Genomic DNA, 17,427 nt, shown 5'->3' with positions numbered 1-17,427 from the left:
TTAAATAAACCAATGTCAAAAAGATAAATATATTTTCTCTGATATGTGGCAGCTAATATAGAATACAAAAAATGTATAGGAATGGAATGGTCTCTTTGGGACTTGATTGTCATTTTTAGCCAGGGTTTATGCTCCTGTGGAACTGTCATCTTCTTACATTTTACTTGTTAAATATCATGATTAGTTATGAATTAAAACTTTGACTAAAGAGTGACTAAAATAGAACAACAACAAAAAGAGAAATGAGAGTAAAATCCAGTATGTTCCAGGAGTAGGCAGGTCTGGGCATGGACTGATCATAGCTGCTGTGTGATGGTGTGAAAGTCACTTCACTTCCTCTGGCCTCAGTTTTTTTTTTTTTTTTTTAATCTGGAGAAGAAGGGGGTTGGCCAACATGAGCCATCATGCCCCTCCTAAGGTGGTGGGACTCAATTTTACTTCTGTGCATGTTCCTGCCAGAGAAGCACTTGCCACCCTGGTGCTGGGGCACAGCTGCAGGAGCACTGAGCAAGTGTCAGTTACACTGGACATTTAAAGAGTCAGGCTGGGATCGTTCGGTCTTTCCTCTCACACCCTTCTTTTCCTTCTGTTTTGCTGCCCCCAGTCTTCTCCTGACAGCAGTGAACAAACATCCAGAATGCCCATTACCTTGTCCTTAGATGCTGAAGGTTTTGATCAACTATCAGCCTCCATTATACAACCAAGGCTTTGCAAAAGCATTGACCATTATTTATACACAATTTTGTGAATGACTTTATTTTACTTGAATAAAGGAAGTTCCATCAAGAAGTCTGTAGAATTTTATCCCCCTAAACGAAAAGTTTAAGCCTAACCACCAGATCTGTGGATATGCTCTTATTTGGAAATAGGGTCTTTGCAGATGTGATCAAGATACAATGAGATCTTACTGGATGGTCCTTAGTTCAATGACTGGTGTCTGTAACAGGGGCAGAAATTTGGAGACACACAATGAAGATACAGGGAAGGACGTGAAGATGGAGGCAGAGATTAGAAATAGTCTACAAGCCAAGGAACATCAAAAATTGCTGATGGGGCCAGTGCTGTGGCATAGTGGATAAAGCCGTCGCCTACAGTGCTGGCATCCCATATGGGCGCCGGTTGGAGTCCTGGCTGCTACACTTCTGATCCAGCTCTCTGCTGTGGGCTGAGAAAGCAGTAGAAGATGGCCCAAGTCCTTGGGCCCCTGCACCTGAGTGGGATACCTGGAAGAAGCTCCTGGCTCCTGGCCTTAGATTGGCTCAGCTCCAGCTGTTGCAGCCAGCTGGGGAGTGAGCCAGCTGATGGAAGACCTCTCTTTCTCTGCCTCTCCTTTTCTCTCTGTGTAACTCTGACTTTCAGAAGAATAAACAAATCCACCCTCCAGAACTGTGGGAGAACAAATTCCTGTTGTTTAAGCTACCTGGTTTGTTGTAATTTGTTATGGTCATTCTAAGAAACTAATTCACACTAGTAAATGAAAATATAACTCTATCTGTATCAAAACTGGCATCAACATCTGTATTTATAAATAATGATGACCTTTGTTTTCCAGTTCTTAATAACATATTGAATACTCATATCTTGGATATTTTCCTCCAATCACCCATTTCTCTCCCTCTTTCTTTCAGTTTTAGATTCTTAGCAGTTTTCCAATGGACTCTCTTGTTGCAGCAAATACCAAATTTTGCTTTGACATTTTCCAAGAGATAAGCAAAAGTGATGGTCATAAAAATATCTTTTTCTGTCCTCTGAGCCTCTCGGCTGCCCTTGGTATGGTCCGCCTCGGGGCTAGAAGTGACAGTGCACGTCAGATTGATGAGGTATGTATCTGTGTAGGGTCCTGAACTCTGGGTTTACACTCAGGTCCGATGCTAATCTCACTTGGGCAAGTGGAGATGCTCTGCTTACAGCACCCTGGGCTGGCTTGGAGCGTGTGCCTACCTCTGAGCCTCGGTTGCATTTCCCCCATCTTGCTTTATTTTTCAATCCTCTTGTTCTTCAAGGTCAGTCAATCTCCATCTCCTTAGTGGTGCCTTCCCAAGCTGTCTGACAATCTGCCAGCTTTTCTCATGCGTCTCCTCTGACTCTTCTCTTTCTGCATGTCTGTCATTCTTCCTCCTGATAATTAGTGATATCAATATTCCTAGAAAATTTTGATATGTGCATGTGTTCTCTCTCACTCATTTCACTAACTATTGTAAGTATTTACTAAGCCCCAGATATGTACCCAGTAGCTGGAGATCTTGGCCTCCTCCTTGATTCTTGTGTTTCTCTCTCACTTCACACCACATTTATCAGACAGTTTTCTTTGGCAATGTAAGTGGAGCCCAGGCACTTCTCACTGCCTTCCTGAGGTCTGTGCCACACCATCTCTTCTAACCTGGTCACTGTGACAGCCTCTAATGGCTTCCTGCTCCACTGACAGTCTGTTCTCAATATTGCAGGCCCAAATGTCCTTTGAAAACCTGTGCCGCATTTTGTTTCTCTTCTACTTGAAGACTCAGACTTTTACTTTGCTCCTGATAGAAGTCTAAGACCTTACAAAGAAGCTCTGAGATCTGACTCCCAGTCAACCCTGTGATTCCATCTCCTTCACCTTCTCCCCACCATCCCTTGAGCCTGTCACACTGGCCTCCTTGCCTTAGGGTTTTTGCTCCAGCTCCCTCTGCCTGATGGTTATTCCTCGGCTAACTGATCTTTTAATTGACTTTCTCCTTCAAATCCTTGATCAGAGTTTACCTCCTCTAGGAGATCTACTTTGACTTCCTAATTTAATGCTGCATCCTGGCCCCTAGCTCCACAAGATTCCAGCTACTTTTTCTCACATGGCATTTCCCCCTTCTAACATACTCCACACAGTCATTAACTACTATGTGTATTGCTTTTTGTATTACTCCTCCACTAGAATTTAACTTCCTACAGAACAGGAATTTTATCCTAGAATAGTGCTTGGCTTAGAGTACGTACCCAGTGAATATCTGCAGAATAAATGAGTGAATGTGACAAGAACAAATCCTCAAACAGACTATCAGCTCCTGGGTTGGTCTTATACTTCCTTGGATCTCTGGTATAGCTCAAGGATTAGGCATGAATTAAGGTATTGCCCCTTAGCCAGGAGGAGTAGAATTTATAGACCAAGGCAGAATGTGTTTATGGTGGCTCTGCTTTATTCATCTCCTTTCTGTTCCATTAGCAAAGGTTAGCTGCAGAGTGTGGCTTGTGTCCTCCAGATCTGGTTGTAGGCGTCTCTACTTCAGGCACTGGAGGTCACCTGCTCACAACCTGCAGCTGAACCATGCAGAATGAATCCCTTGTCTCCTTTCTGCAATGCTCTAGACAGCTTATCTTTCGCTGTTGATTTATAACTCTAGGTCAGTGCTGCCAATCCAAATATAATACAAATACTAAAATGTTAGCAGCCACATTAAAAAATAAAAAAGTAAGGTCAATTTTTTAATATCAAATTTTATTTAACCAATATATCAAAACTATTCTCACAGCAACATTTAATCAATATACCATTTTAGTTAGATGTTTAACATTCTTTGTTTTTCGTATTGTCTTTCAGATCTGGTGTGTATTTTACAATTACAGTCAATGCTAACAGGCCATCTGTAAAGTGCTCAAGGCTAGGTGTATCTCCTAGATTCCTCGATATTGTTTTAGTTTGGTTCTATGCATTCCTAAATGCAATCCCAGGGCTTTGGCATTCAATGACTCTCTGTCATTCCACTTCACAACCCAAGGGAAGAAGCACCCCTTTTACTTTAAACTATTGTTGGTCCTTTTGTTTGTCTAAGTAATCATTGTTATTGTCACACTATGAAATGTTTATGAATCTATTCGGACCTTTATTGTTCATATTATCTGAAAGACGTTGTCAATATCACACAGGTACTACACTTCAATGAAATTTCCCAGGATGAGGGCAAAGATGTCAATCCCTGTCTGAAAAGTAAAAAAGAAGTGCCTCCTGACAGCTCTCCGGAGGGGCAGAAAGGGACGGCAGGATCAGTGGGTCCAGAGGTGAGTCACCACTGCGCCTTCTGGCTGAACTGTATGTGGTGATTGTTGCTTATCCATGAACACTGGGTCCTGGATGCCACCAATAGCAGTATCCTCCTATGATCTGCCATTCCTTTTTAGTTGTGCTTTTTAATACATCTTTGGCAGTGGGTTAAGTTTCTTAGAAGCAATATCCCACTGAAAAATCTAGTATCCTCTGCTCATGATAAAGAAACTCAGATCCTTGCCTGCTTCTATAGGCCATCGGTTGCCAGGACGGAGCATGGTTGAAGAGGAAGAGCGGTGGAGTTCTTGCTCTCTCCGCTCCACCTCAGGATGTTCTACTTCATGCTGAAATCCGTACTGACACATGTATCTTTTATTGGCTGTTTCATACCAGGAGAAGGAACAGAGATATTCTCCAGGGTACTGCTATGCTAGAGAGTTTAGGAGGAGGGTGGAGAGATGACTGCATTTCTTGGACATTTTGAGTGCAAAGAAAATCAAGTGCCCCATTCTAACTACAATGTGCACTGCTGAGACACACGCTATTTTTTTTTTCCTGAATGAACTCACAGTGATGTGGGGGCCATCACCTTTAATGGGGGATCACTTCTCACCTCCCATTCCTCTCTTCTTTCTAGCATGCTCCCCCTACAAGGAACAAAAAATTTTGTTAGCATATAGTAACAAAATCTCACAAAACAGCTCTGACTCCAGCTCTATACAAACTTACCCCACTTTTAGTGGTGTTTAGCTCTGGTTCATGTTTAAGCTCACATTTTATTTGTTCTTTGTTAGACTGAGTCTTCCAAGGAAGAGAATGAACTACTCGGCTGCTATTTCGGCAAGCTTCTCTCCAAAATAGACAGAATCAAACCTGATTACACCATGAGTATGGCCAACCGGCTTTATGGAGAGCAGGAATTCCCAATCCGCCCAGTGAGTTGTGCACGGCAGATGATTGCAACTGTAGAGCATACTGTTTAAAGATGAATGGCTAGATTACTCACCTGCTACCTGGCACACAGACCTTTGATAGGATGATGTGCTGTGGACTGGTGGGATGTTCAGGACCCACCTCTTGCTATCCCAAAATTTGTGTCTCCCAGCTTTCAGTATGAGAAATTACATGGTCCATTGTCTGTGGAATAGAATGGGTAAGAAAGAGTCATATGAGTAATAGCTTTGGGGCATGAATGGGTTTGGTAATGGCATTTCTCATGACCAACCTTTCCCTATGAAAATGGAAGTATTCTGTAGCTCCTCTACCTGTTGGCTTCCCCCAAGGTACTTCTCTAAAATGATCTTTTGTGCCACACAACCAGGCTACGCCCGATGAACTTTTGTACGTGTGCCCTTCAGAAGGGGAGCTACAGCACAAGGAGCTTGTGTTCGAAGCCTGAGGAGCACGTCTGAAGGCTGGGGCTAGCCAGCTTTGTGTGTAGAGAAACATGTGTCTCAATTTGGCTTTTAGCTCCTCTCTAGTCACTAGAAGGAGCCACATACTAAACAATAAACATTAAGGGTACAATCGCTGGCAGATATGGGACACATTTGGTGATACCTGGACAGAAACAACATCCTTTTGACCACAAAAGGTGTGTTCTCTTACTAGGGAAATGCAATTTTATGTTTTTTTTTTTTAAACTGTATTTTTGAGATACAAATTCACATATCATACCATTCACCTATTAAAAGTGTATAAATCAGTGGTACTGGTGTGTTACATTACCCATTTTAAAATTTTCTTTAAAATACATTTAACAAAATTTGTTATTGTAAATATTTTTAAACATACAACCTTATGGCATTGATTACATTCAAAAAGTTATACAAGCACCAAACTAGTGGGTAAGTCAGCAAATATTAAGTGGGGTTTTAGTTTGTAGAAACAGAAACATTTGTAGTTAATTCTCTCAAGTTACTTGATATTTATCTTGTGATGTCTTCACAAATGGATTGTTGAGGTAGAAGCGTATCTGATGGGGAAAGGCCCTTCCCATCACTGTGTCACTGTGGACTGCTTTGTGAGTCCATGTTCTGTGTCCTGTCTCTACAATAACGGAAGTGTTGTTACTGCCAGTTAAGACTGAGGCTAGGTATAGGTGGACATAACTGCTCCTCCAAAGTTAAGTGAACAGACACAGCTCACTAGACTTCTTGTGAATGTCTCTTAACTGTTAGCATCACTATTTGATTTTATTGCACCATTTTCCATTTATTCCAATTGAACAGGAATATGTAGATGGTGTGATTGAATTTTACCACACAACGATCGAAAGTGCTGATTTTCGGAAAGACCCTGAGAACTCCAGACAAATGGTTAACTTCTGGGTTGAATCTCAATGCCAAGGTAAGAAAGGCCAAGCCCATTGTTGCTGATTTCCTTTTCTATCTCAAAGAAAACAAGGCAGCTTAGCTTCTATTATTATATTTATTATGGCTCTTTGCTCTATTATACAGGTTAGAGGCCTTTCAGTCAACCACAATGCTAGCAGACGTTAACTTTTTCTGTTGACTTTAAAATGTCAGTACAAAGCTGATATTATGAAGAGATTCGTTACTCAGAGGACATGGATATAATAAAATTCTGTTCTTATTAACTAGATTCAGAGTTATTTTTGGAGTGAAGGGGGATACAGAGTTAGTGACAAAGAGTGGCACTTTGATTTCCACATAGATGGAATAATCTTCTAAAACGAAACTCCTCTTTTATCCTCACCCAACTCCCAGCAAAATAGAGGCCTTCAAATGGAAGTGAGGTCAGATTGTGCTTCAGTGGGGCCCCTAAACTGGGCATTCCTTCCCAGGCACATTTATTTATTTTAAAGCCAGAGAGAGAGAAAGAAAGAGAGAGAAAGAGAGAGAGAGAGAGAGAGACCCCATCCCTAACTGCTTCATTCCCCAAATGGCTGCAACAGTCAGAGCTGAGCCGATCCAAAGCCAGGAGCCAGGAGCTTCTTCCCAGTTCCCACATGGGTGCGGGGGCCCAAGCCACCTTCTGCTGCTTTCCCAGGCCATTAGGAAGGGACTGGATAGAAGAGGAGCAGCTGGGACTCGAACTGGCACCAGTAAGGGATGCATGCACTGCAGGTGGAGGCTTAGCAGACTACGCCACAGCGCTGACCACCCCCCCCCCCCCAGTCACATTTAAATACAGCCGAGTGTCCTGAGTGGCTTGCCAGCAGCTATATTATCAAGCATGCTTTTCTGCTGCAATGGGAAGTTGTTGTCTGCCATGACCCCCCTGGGCACTCATTGTCAGCAGCTCCCTAGCCTTTACTGGTAGTGTGTCTTCTTCACGGAGCTCAGTTACATGGCTATCCCAATAGACATAGAAACTGCGTTGCTTTGGAATAATACTACTCTTCATGAAAAATCTATGTCTTGGCAGTGTTCAACTTGGTAAGGTTATAGCTCTTTATTCCTGAGATGCTTGCATTAAAAAACAAAATGGAAACTAACTGAAGTTGGATCTGACTGCTCCTAGATTTGCCAGAAGACCCTGGTGTTAGTGAGCTCCATGAGCCTCAGTAGTTATGTCTGTAAGATGACAGAGTAGGAAGGAGGTCTCTTGCTTCTGTAAATTCCATGATTCTTTAAAGCAATATTTCCTTTTGTAAATGGAACTTACAGTTTCATTTTTTAAATTGGTTCTCCTTGCAGGTTATGATTTCTATTTCAATATTTCTTTTGAAAATTTTCTCAATTTTTTCATTAAAAATTTTTAAGATAATGTTTTTAATTTATATTATAATCAAAGGCTTAATGATCCATTAAATAGTTTAACAAGTAAAAAGTAAAAAGACAGTAGTTCAACAGGAATATAGGCAAGGGTTATAAACAGTGATCAAGTAAAATATGTAAGTTTTTCTCATATACAATACATTTTAAAATAATCACAGATCATTAAAACCACAATCGTATATATTTCTAATGCTTTAATTATAGGTTTCTTTCTGATGGTGGGATTGGATAACTATTATTTTTGGAAACAAATCAGTGTTTCAGTGATAAATGTTCATTTGCCCATAGAATTCAAGCTCATTTTCCCTATAAAAGACTCATTGAAACTGGAGTTAATTTGTCATAATTAGAATTACTAAGAAGCCCATTTCTTGGATTTACAACATTATTCATACAAGAAAAATAACATGACACATTAAAAATTCTTTAATTGGACTATAGTGACTTTCAAACCTGAGTGTTTTATATTTACTTATAAAAGTAATATCTAAATCTGCATTGACTTAATAAAAATATAAAAGATTTTAATAATATAAAAGATTTTACTTCATTGCTTTGTGTGAGGAACTAAGAACAAATGGAAGCCCAAGAAGGTTTAAGAAAGTGGAGCGTTTTTTAAAGATAACAACACTCTGATCTGACCATCTTAATTCTTCAAGATGCAAAATGCAGTCTATACACTCACATTTTCTTTTCTGCCACTGATTTATGTCTTCTTATAACATAGTCAAATATCTTAATGAAAAAATTTCAAAAATTATGTTTTTCCCATAAAGGAAAAGTCTGTATGCCCTATCTGTGACCTTCTTTTAAAAAGGGTTTCTAAGAATGATAAAACTTTATTGAATCAGATTTGTGACCTCAGGTTTGAAGTGTTATTCATTATAATTGTTATGTAAAGATTGGCCTCATCAGCAGTACACATGTTAATTAGCTTAATTTAGGTATTCCACCGTGTCTACATATTTCAAAACATATTGTACATAGTAAATATATACATTTTAACTTGTTCATTAGTAAGTAAATTAAAAAAAATCGGAAATCAGACTGTTCACTTTGAATTAGCTTCTGAGCTCAGTGTGGCCAGCAAGTGTGTGGCCTCAACTTCTCCCTAATGCCTTTTCTTTCCTGTTTCTTATTTGCAATGGTCAGTGGTCTTGCTGGCATACCTTGGCAGGAAGGAAGCAGATGAGCCCTCTTGTTGGTCTGGGTAGGCCTTAGAGAGCACTGCCTTCGACCGTATATGCATGGATTTGCAAAATAGAAAGAACACTTTCCTTTAAGCATAAAGGTTAGTAACTTGCAGAGTCAGGTCAACTGCTGGACACAGACCAGGGCACCTTAAAAAAAGTATTTATTTACTTAAAAGGCAGAGAGACAGAGAGAAAGAGACATACAGAAAGAGGGAGAGAGAGAAAGAGAGAGAGAGAAAGGGAGAGAGAGAGAGTATGTGTGCAAGACAGCACTCATTTGCTCGTTTACTTTGCAAATGTTTGCAATAGCCGGGGCTGGGCCAGATCTGGGCCAGAAGCTGGGCATATAATCTAGGTCTCCTGTGTGAAAGCCAGGAACTTAATTACCTAAGCCATCACTGCTGCCTCCCAGGATCTGCACTGGCAGGAAGTGGAGTCATTAGTTGGAGCTGAGATTTGAATGAGCTCCAATGTGAGACGTGAATGCTTTAATTGCTAGGATAAATGCACGTTCAGATCAAGGAACTTTTTGATCAAGCATTGCTGCTTCTGCCTTTTGAATAAAACTATCAGTCACTGACAGTCTAGGAACACTATTTGACTTTTCAGTTCGTCTTTGGTACCTGGTTCAATAATTTCTGCTCCTTTCTTTCATCTAAGGTCTTCTTGTTCATGTTTCCTGTCCTCACACTGACTTAGGGCAAAGGTATCCTTGGCCTTTCCTTGGGAGAAGTCTCTAAATCTCAGAATTGTTTGTCATTCTTTCTTCCACATGCCATAAAAATTCCCATTCCTTCAGGGCTCCGCTCAGCTGTCAAGAGGAAAGTATTTAATTGAAGAAATTCAGGGGTGGGTATTTGCAGCGGTAGTTAAGATGCCTCTTGGGATGCTTGCCTTCCATGTCAGAGTGCCTGCACCCAAGTCCTGCGTCTGCTCTCAGTTGCAGCTTCCTGCTAATACAGACCCTGGGAGGCAGCAGATGATGGCTGCAATTCTTTGGCCCCTGCTACCCACATGGAAGATCTTGATGGAGTTTCTGGCTCCTAGCTTAGCACAGATGTTGCAGGCCTTTGGCGAGTGAAACAGCAAATAGGAGATCTCTCTTTCTCTCAAGTAAATTAAATAAGTGTAACTTTAAAAAAAAAAAAAGAAACTTTTTTTTTTTTTTTGCACAGGAAAAGCTTTATTAAGTCAAGGAAGTGTTACACTTTTTGAAAGCTTTGATGTGGAACTACTTTCTTTTAAGTGAATTAACTCTCCCAGGGTATTTTTTTTTTTAAATATTTTATTTAGTTGAGAGGTAGAGTTACAGACTGTGAGAGGGAGAGACAGAGAGAAAGGTCTTCCTTTGGTTTACTCCCCAAATGGCTGCATTGGCAAAGCTGTGCCGATCTGAAGCCAGGAGCCAGGAGCCAGGAGCTTCTTCTCAGTCTCCTATGCAGGTGCAGGGGCCCAAGCACTTGGGCCATCCTCTACTGCTTTCCCAGTACATAGCAGAGAGCTGGATTGGAAGAGAAGCAGCCGAGACTAGAACCGGCACCTACATGGGTTACCGGTGCCATAGGCGCAGGATTAACCTACTGTGCCATAGCGCCGGCCCCTATCCCATGGTATTTTAAATGTACATGGTGTCAACACAGTCTGTTGTTATAGGTTTCAGTTGAAGGGTCTTAAGACTTCAGATTACATGCAAGTAACTGAGGACTTGGTATTTTTGAGGTGGGCAAGGATGTACCCTAAAAATGAACTATTGCTTGATGGTATTGGGTTTAAGCCTGTTTTACTGTGTGAGGATTCCCCAGAGCTGGGTCAACAGTTGGAAGGCCCGGGCTGGCATTGTGGCAAAGCGGGCTAAACCACTGTCTGCATTGCTGGTATTCCATATGTGTGCCAGTTCAAGTCCTGGACGTTCCACTTCTGATCCAGATTCCTGCTAATGTGTCTGGTAAGGTAGCAGAGGATGGCCCACAAGTTTGGGCTCCTTCACTCATGTGGGAGACCTGGAGGAAGCTCCTGTCCCCTGGCTTTGGCTTATCCCAATCCCAGCTATTGCAGTCATCTGGGGAGTGAACCAAGGGATGGAAGATCTGTCTTTCTGCCTTTCTGTCTCTCCCCTGCTCTCTCTGTAACTCTGGCTTTCAAATAAATCAACCAATCAATCTTTAAAAAAGAGAGTTGGAGGACTCTGGACTGGTCTCACCTCTCATTGGTTGTAGTTTATTCTGCTATAAATAAAGGATAATTAAACCCATTTCTCATGCTTTACGTGAGATGGTGTGAAAGAGGGCATGTAAAGGTCTCTACAAAATAAGTTTCATATCATAGCCTGGTACATTTGTGTGTGTTTTTGCTTATACTATCTTTATACTTTTTATATTTGTGTATGCTTTTGTTTATATTTAGTTTGTAAGTACATAGAGAAGTCTTCAAAATATACATGGGTAATACATATTATAAAAAACTAGGCATAGTTTAAAATTTTCTTGCACCAAAATAAGCATTGTATTTTCATTTTTATGTGATGGACACTTGAAATACTGTGATAAATGCTTGAAAGAGAAAATTTATACCATGTTATTTTCTCAAGAAGATGATAAAATAGCCAGGTGGTTGGATCTATAATTAGGAAGATAAACCATGGTCTAAGATGTCTGATGACAAGTGATATGGAGAATTAAAGGATGGTCCCTCAATTATTGTGCTCTGGATGATGTCATCACTCCAGGATGGAGTGAGAGAGTTCTTCCTCCCATCACTCTACCTCTTTAACTAACCTTTCATGTCACTCATGACACTGAGTGGTTTAATTTTCTTGGGTTAGTTCTTTTTTAAAAAATATTCATTTATTTATTTAGAAAGCAGAATGGTGGTAGTAGGGAGAGAGAGAGAGATAGAGAGAGAAAGAGAGAGAGAGAGAAAGAGATCCTGTATTCATATCCTGGTTCATATCCCAAGTGACTAAAAAAGTCAGTTCTAGCCGAGACTGAAGCCAGGAGCCAGAAACTCCATCCAGGACTCCCATATAGGTGGCAGGGCTCCAAGTACTTGGGCTATCATGCACTGCCTTCCCAGGCACACTAGCAGCAAGCTGGATCAGAAGTGGGGCAGCTGGGACTCAAAACAGCACTCCAATATGGAATGCTGATACTGCAATTTGTGGCTTAACCTGCTGTACCACAGTGCCACCCCCTTGGGTTAGATCTTGACGAGATACTCTCTAACCTTGAAAATGTTAAACTTTATTTAAAAAGTCTGTCTACATGTATGATTTTGCTATAGTGCAAATTCCGAATATTCTTTGGGATCTTTTCTTTAGGTAAAATCAAGGAACTCTTCAGCAAGGGCATGATTAATGACGCGACGGTGCTGGTGCTGGTGAATGCTGTTTACTTCAAGGCCAAATGGGAAAGACGCTTTGATTATAAAGACACAGTCGATGCACTTTTCTTTATAAATGAGGTACTTTATTTGAACTCAACATTTTCTTTTCTTTTTTTTAAAAATTTTTTTGACAGGCAGAGTGGACAGTGAGAGAGAGAGACAGAGAGAAAGGTCTTCTTTTGCCGTTGGTTCACCCTTCAATGGCCGCCGTGGCCGGTGTGCTGCAGCCGGCGCACCGCGCCGATCTGATAGCAGGAGCCAGGTGCTTATCCTGATCTCCCATGGGGTGCAGGGCCCAAGTACTTGGGCCATCCTCCACTGCACTCCCTGGCCACAGCAGAGAGCTGGCCTGGAAGAGGGGCAACCGGGACAGAATCTGGTGCCCGGACTGGGACTAGAACCCGGTGTGCTGGCGCCGCAAGGTGGAGGATTAGCCTAGTGAGCCGCGGCACCAGCTGAACTCAACATTTTCTAGATGGCCCAGTTGTAATTTCCTTTAAGAAATTGGCTGTTTGTAGACTCCAATCTAAAATTTAAATCTTTGAGCTACAGCTTACATTTATGATGAACACATTTTGTTATTAATAAACATCATTACTTCAAGTTCACTGAGCCTTTTTTTGGGTTTCTGCTAGTTGAGACCTGGGTAGATGCCTACACAGAAGGTCTACCAACAAATGGTTTGGGAGGTAAAGAACTGATAAAAATATGGCAAGATAAAATATTGGCAAGAGAAGTGCTGACAGGACAACGGGCGGCTACTCTGCTCGGATCACTGGCGTGGCTCAGAACCTCTGCTGCTGACCCTTTCATCTTAAACAACCCCTCTGCTGAGGGGAGCTGGGGCCGCTGAATTGTGAGTTCACTATGGCAGTCCTGTGACCTGCTGTCTTGCCCACTGCAGAATGAAAAGAAGAATGTGAAGATGATGAAGCAGAAGGGTTTGTTTAGACTTGGCTTCATAGAGGAGCTGAAAGTGCAGATTCTGGAAATAAGGTACACCAAAGGGGAGCTCAGCATGTTTGTCCTGCTGCCTTCTTCCTCTGAAGACAACCTGAAGGGCCTGCAAGAGGTAAACCCCAACTTTTATGTCCCTACAAAATGTTGAACTATAGAGCTTTGGAGAACACCACCACCTACCATTTGCCATCCTGAGGCAGAAGGATGCCTGAGCTATCAGAAACTGAAGACTGTATAAGGATCATCTGAATTATGTGAGATATTTATTCCTCACTTGTTTCACAGTAAAGTAAAATTGCTAAGAACATTGGAATAGAAGTCTCCTCTCCAGTCTGGTAGCTGTCTGAACCAGTTGTCCAAACCAAGGACACTGGATGCTGAGTAACTCAAGAACCGCCGTAAATGAAACAATTTTCCTTTTCTGTGGAAATCCTGACTGCTGGCCTCTCACTCAGACTGTTTTGCTGCAGCTCAGTAAAAGGCCCGTTGGCAGAATCCTGTTTTGGGGTGCATGTGCCTTGACAGAAGTCCAGATACTAATACTGGAACACATTGCCTGTAGAGTAGGACTTAATGAAGCCTGAGGAAGCTCAGCTGCATACTGTCCTGGGGGTAAAGAGAAACAGAAAGAGAAGAAAAGTGGGGAGAAGCATCAGTATAATAATTATAATATCAGTAAAAGTCATTCTTCAAATTTTATGTGGCACATCATGTTCAGTGCTTTACATACATTATTTGTCCTAGTCCTTGCAAGAACTTAATTGCATTATCTCTGTTTAATAGAAGAAGTTTGACTTTAGAATGTATGGGCTTTCCCGAGCCTACTCAAGTAATCAGCTGAGCTTGGTTTGGCTCTGGACACTGATCTGTCAGACACCAAAACACATGGGAATCCAAATGGTCCTATAACTTCTTAAGAGGAAAGAGTTTTGCTTGGAGGAGTTTAAAATGAAATCAGACTATTTTGAGATTTAGATTTGAAGGTTGATACTGTTGAAACAGGCTTAGGCACTTGGTAGTAATTGGAGTGTTCTTTTCAGGCTGGTGATCTGACCCTAAATATTATGTTTCTTTCTGTTACAGCTTGAAAGGAAAATCACCTACGAAACCATAGCAGCCTGGTGTAGCGCAGAAAACATGTCAGAAGAGAAAGTAGATGTCTCCTTCCCCCAGTTCACCCTGGAAGACACCTATGATCTCAATAGCATTCTCCAAGACCTGGGCGTTACAGATATCTTTGATGAAAGCAAGGCTGATCTTACTGGAATCTCTCTAAGTCCCAATTTATATTTATCCAAGGTGGTCCACAAAGCCTTTGTGGAGGTGGATGAAAATGGCACGGAGGCAGCCGCAGCCAGCGGTTCTGTGGGCATGGAGATGTCAGTGCCATCTTGGGTGGAATTTAATGCCAACCACCCTTTCCTCTTTTTCATCAGACACAACAAAAGCCAAAGCATTCTCTTCTATGGCCGGGTCTGCTCTCCTTGAAAAGGATGCTCTGTCTCCTACTGGAGAGCTGGAGGAAGATTGCCATACAGTCTTCCTGCAGTATTACACAGGCTCTTGCATTTTGGCTAAAATCTAAATCTGACTTCCCTCCATTAGGGCTGTACATTGCCTTCCTCCAGCTGTCAACTGGTGTGCTTGTCCTCTCTCTCACACCCCGGAGTTGATCTTCATGTAAGTCTTAGTACTGAGGGCCTTTGCTCCCTCCCTAACTTTCCACCCTAAACATTTAAGCAAACAGATTCACCCTCTGAGACCTGAAGGTCAACACAATTCACAGTGGTCTTGATTTTATTATCTACCTCCTTAGGCAGGAATCCTGAGTTCAAGTTTCTAGACTACTTCTAAGAGATGGGACACTCAGATGCCATCTTGACAGGGGTGGTCAGAGAGAGTGTTTGGCTGCAATGTGTTTTGGAAACTCAGCTGTCTCTAGGGCAGTTGTAATTGTGATCTTCACTTGGCAAGATGCTCTGCTTTTGCTTCCTGTGTCTTCCACTGTTGTGTGAGGTCTTTTCACTTGTGAGGAGGTAGGGCTTGGTACATTTCCAACCACAATTTGTTTTGCACAGAGCAGGATATGATACTTTGAATTTGACACTGAACCCATGGTAAGTTGATTTAGATGAGATTGGTCTTAGTTTTCCATATTTAGTCCTGTAGGGCATCAATAAACACTTCCTCCACCTCTTCACCGTTTTCTTTAGAGAACTCCCCTTGGGAGCTAGTTACTCCTAAGTAGCCAATAAGATGACAGAAGGGCCTATTGCCCTTGTGGACAGCAGATTTCCCAAGACCGCCTCTCTGCACTCTGGCCACATGAAACTATTCCCCCTGCCAGAGGGCTCATGCCTGGATGCCTGTACCAGGGCACAATGTACATGGAAACCATTGTCTAGGGGCTGCCAGCTTCCTGTGCAGATTGGCTCTGCTGAAAGCCTGACACATGTGTTCAGACTCCTGGACCCAGGCCCTTTGTTCTCTGATAAGACCACCTGTGTTTTTGCCCTCTGCCTTAGCCGAACACCTGGGAATGACCAGTGACACGTGTAACTCAGGGAACAAGTCAGTCTCCTTTTGTCAGGGTAAATTCCTGTTCTTGGTTGTGACCCAGTTTCCCTGCCCTGCCTGGTGACTGTCCTCCACCTAGCTGCCCTTGCATTGGCCTGGAGTGGCAGTAGCAGTCTGCAGGAAAGGGCAGGTCAACTATCTGCTCCAACGCTGGCCTCCTCCCTCAGGCCTCTCCTGTGCTGTGATTTCTTTGTGATGTGAGGGACACATTCCCTGTTCTTCACCCAGACTTGTCAGTGTCAAAACTTACTTAGGATATAAAACAATTTGTTATTGGTAATATGAGGCCGTTTGAGACAGTCTATTCCCCAGAATGCATGTTTTATGGGTCAAATTTCTCTCAGGTAATCAAAAGTTTAGTCTCCTCTATGGTTCCTTTTGAGGTTAATGTTTTGAGGGTTGATTCCATGCCTGACTTGGTGTCATTGCGACACTGATCCAGTGACAGGAAGCCCATTAGACACTGAGATTTATACACAGGGCTGGCATTGTCTGATGTTTCTTGTGTTGTTATTCTTTTACTTGGTGAACATGTTTTTCTGATTTATCTTGAGAGTTCTCAGAATTTGAAGCATGTGGGGTAAATGTTATCTATTTACAACAGTGAGAAAGAATAAGATTCTTTAATGTTTCTGTTAACATGTAAATTTATTCTTTACTGTCCTTTGATTGATTAGAATAGTTTTTCTTAGTGAATAAATCCCTTTTTTGTTGCTAGTTACAATACATACAATGTGGAGCCGGCACTGTGGAGTAGACAGTACTGTGTCAGCATCATCCCATATGGGTGCTGGTTTAAGTTCCTGCTGCTCCACTTCTGATCTAGCTCCCTGCTAGTGTACCCAGGAGGGCAATGAAGAATGGTCCAAGTGCTTGGGCCCCTGCACCCATGTAGGAGACCCGAAGGAAGCCCCTGGCTCTTGGCTTTGGCTTGGCTCAACCCTGGCCATTTAGAGAGTGAACCTGTCTTTCTCTCCTTCTCTGTATTTCTGATGTCAAATAAATAAAAATAAAATCTTAAAAACTACATACGGTGTGTTGCCAAGTTTAAATTTTTTTTCACAAGAATGTTGAAATACATAAATCTATAAAATTAACAGTATACACTGGTTATGTAGGAAAATATATCTTGGCCCAGTAATGATTTCTTACACTTTTCCAGCATAATTACATACCAAGGCATATTAAAAAAGATGAAAACTCACATTAGTGGCAAAAACCCAAGAAAAATAACAAACTGCTCATCAGAATACACAAAAAAAATTTCTTCTGACTACAGTGAATGGGGCTAAACAGCAATGCATAATCAAGGGTTATGGGTATCAGTCACCAATGCCCCAGTCTGCCTTGTTTCCTCTCATTACTTCTTCCACTGGGCTCAGGAACAACAGATTCCTGCCAATCTAAATTCTGGAATCCATTTCTCTACATTGTATTTACTACTGTCTCCTACCCTCTCTTTCTTAGCCATTTTTTTTTTTCTGCAGCCATTTGCATACTGCCGGAAGCTACCTAAGGATGACTTAGGGGAAGGTGAGAACATGTGTTGGCTCCTTCAATC

At 41.8% G+C, this 17,427-nt stretch overlaps 1 protein-coding gene across 2 annotated transcripts; it reads left to right on the top strand.

The window, feature by feature from the left end:
* The first annotated feature begins 1,634 nt into the window (after positions 1-1,634).
* SERPINB12 (serpin family B member 12) lies at positions 1,635-16,863 on the top strand. Of its 2 annotated transcripts, none has more exons than XM_008261380.4 (7): positions 1,635-1,820; positions 3,895-4,026; positions 4,807-4,947; positions 6,244-6,361; positions 12,265-12,407; positions 13,234-13,401; positions 14,373-16,863. In XM_008261380.4, exons 1-7 carry the CDS (start codon positions 1,653-1,655, stop codon positions 14,775-14,777), a joined length of 1,275 nt encoding a protein of 424 aa, XP_008259602.1. In that variant the 5' UTR covers positions 1,635-1,652; the 3' UTR covers positions 14,778-16,863.
* Positions 16,864-17,427: the final 564 nt, after the last annotated feature.

Source organism: Oryctolagus cuniculus, chromosome 10 (assembly GCF_051225735.1).
Source record: "Oryctolagus cuniculus isolate XC-2025 breed Fujian yellow rabbit chromosome 10, ASM5122573v1, whole genome shotgun sequence".
Classification (NCBI taxonomy): domain Eukaryota; kingdom Metazoa; phylum Chordata; class Mammalia; order Lagomorpha; family Leporidae; genus Oryctolagus; species Oryctolagus cuniculus.
The sequence above is the reverse complement of the archived record's forward strand: the minus strand, read 5'-3'. Positions and strand labels throughout refer to the sequence as shown.

Bases quoted from the DNA above. Each gene is read 5' to 3' on its own strand.
- SERPINB12 (XM_008261380.4), top strand. From the start codon at position 1,653: ATGGACTCTCTTGTTGCAGCAAATACCAAATTTTGCTTTGACATTTTC. The intron at 4,027-4,806 runs GTGAGTCACCAC...GTTCTTTGTTAG, and splicing joins CAGGATCAGTGGGTCCAGAG to ACTGAGTCTTCCAAGGAAGA. The intron at 12,408-13,233 runs GTACTTTATTTG...TGCCCACTGCAG, and splicing joins CACTTTTCTTTATAAATGAG to AATGAAAAGAAGAATGTGAA.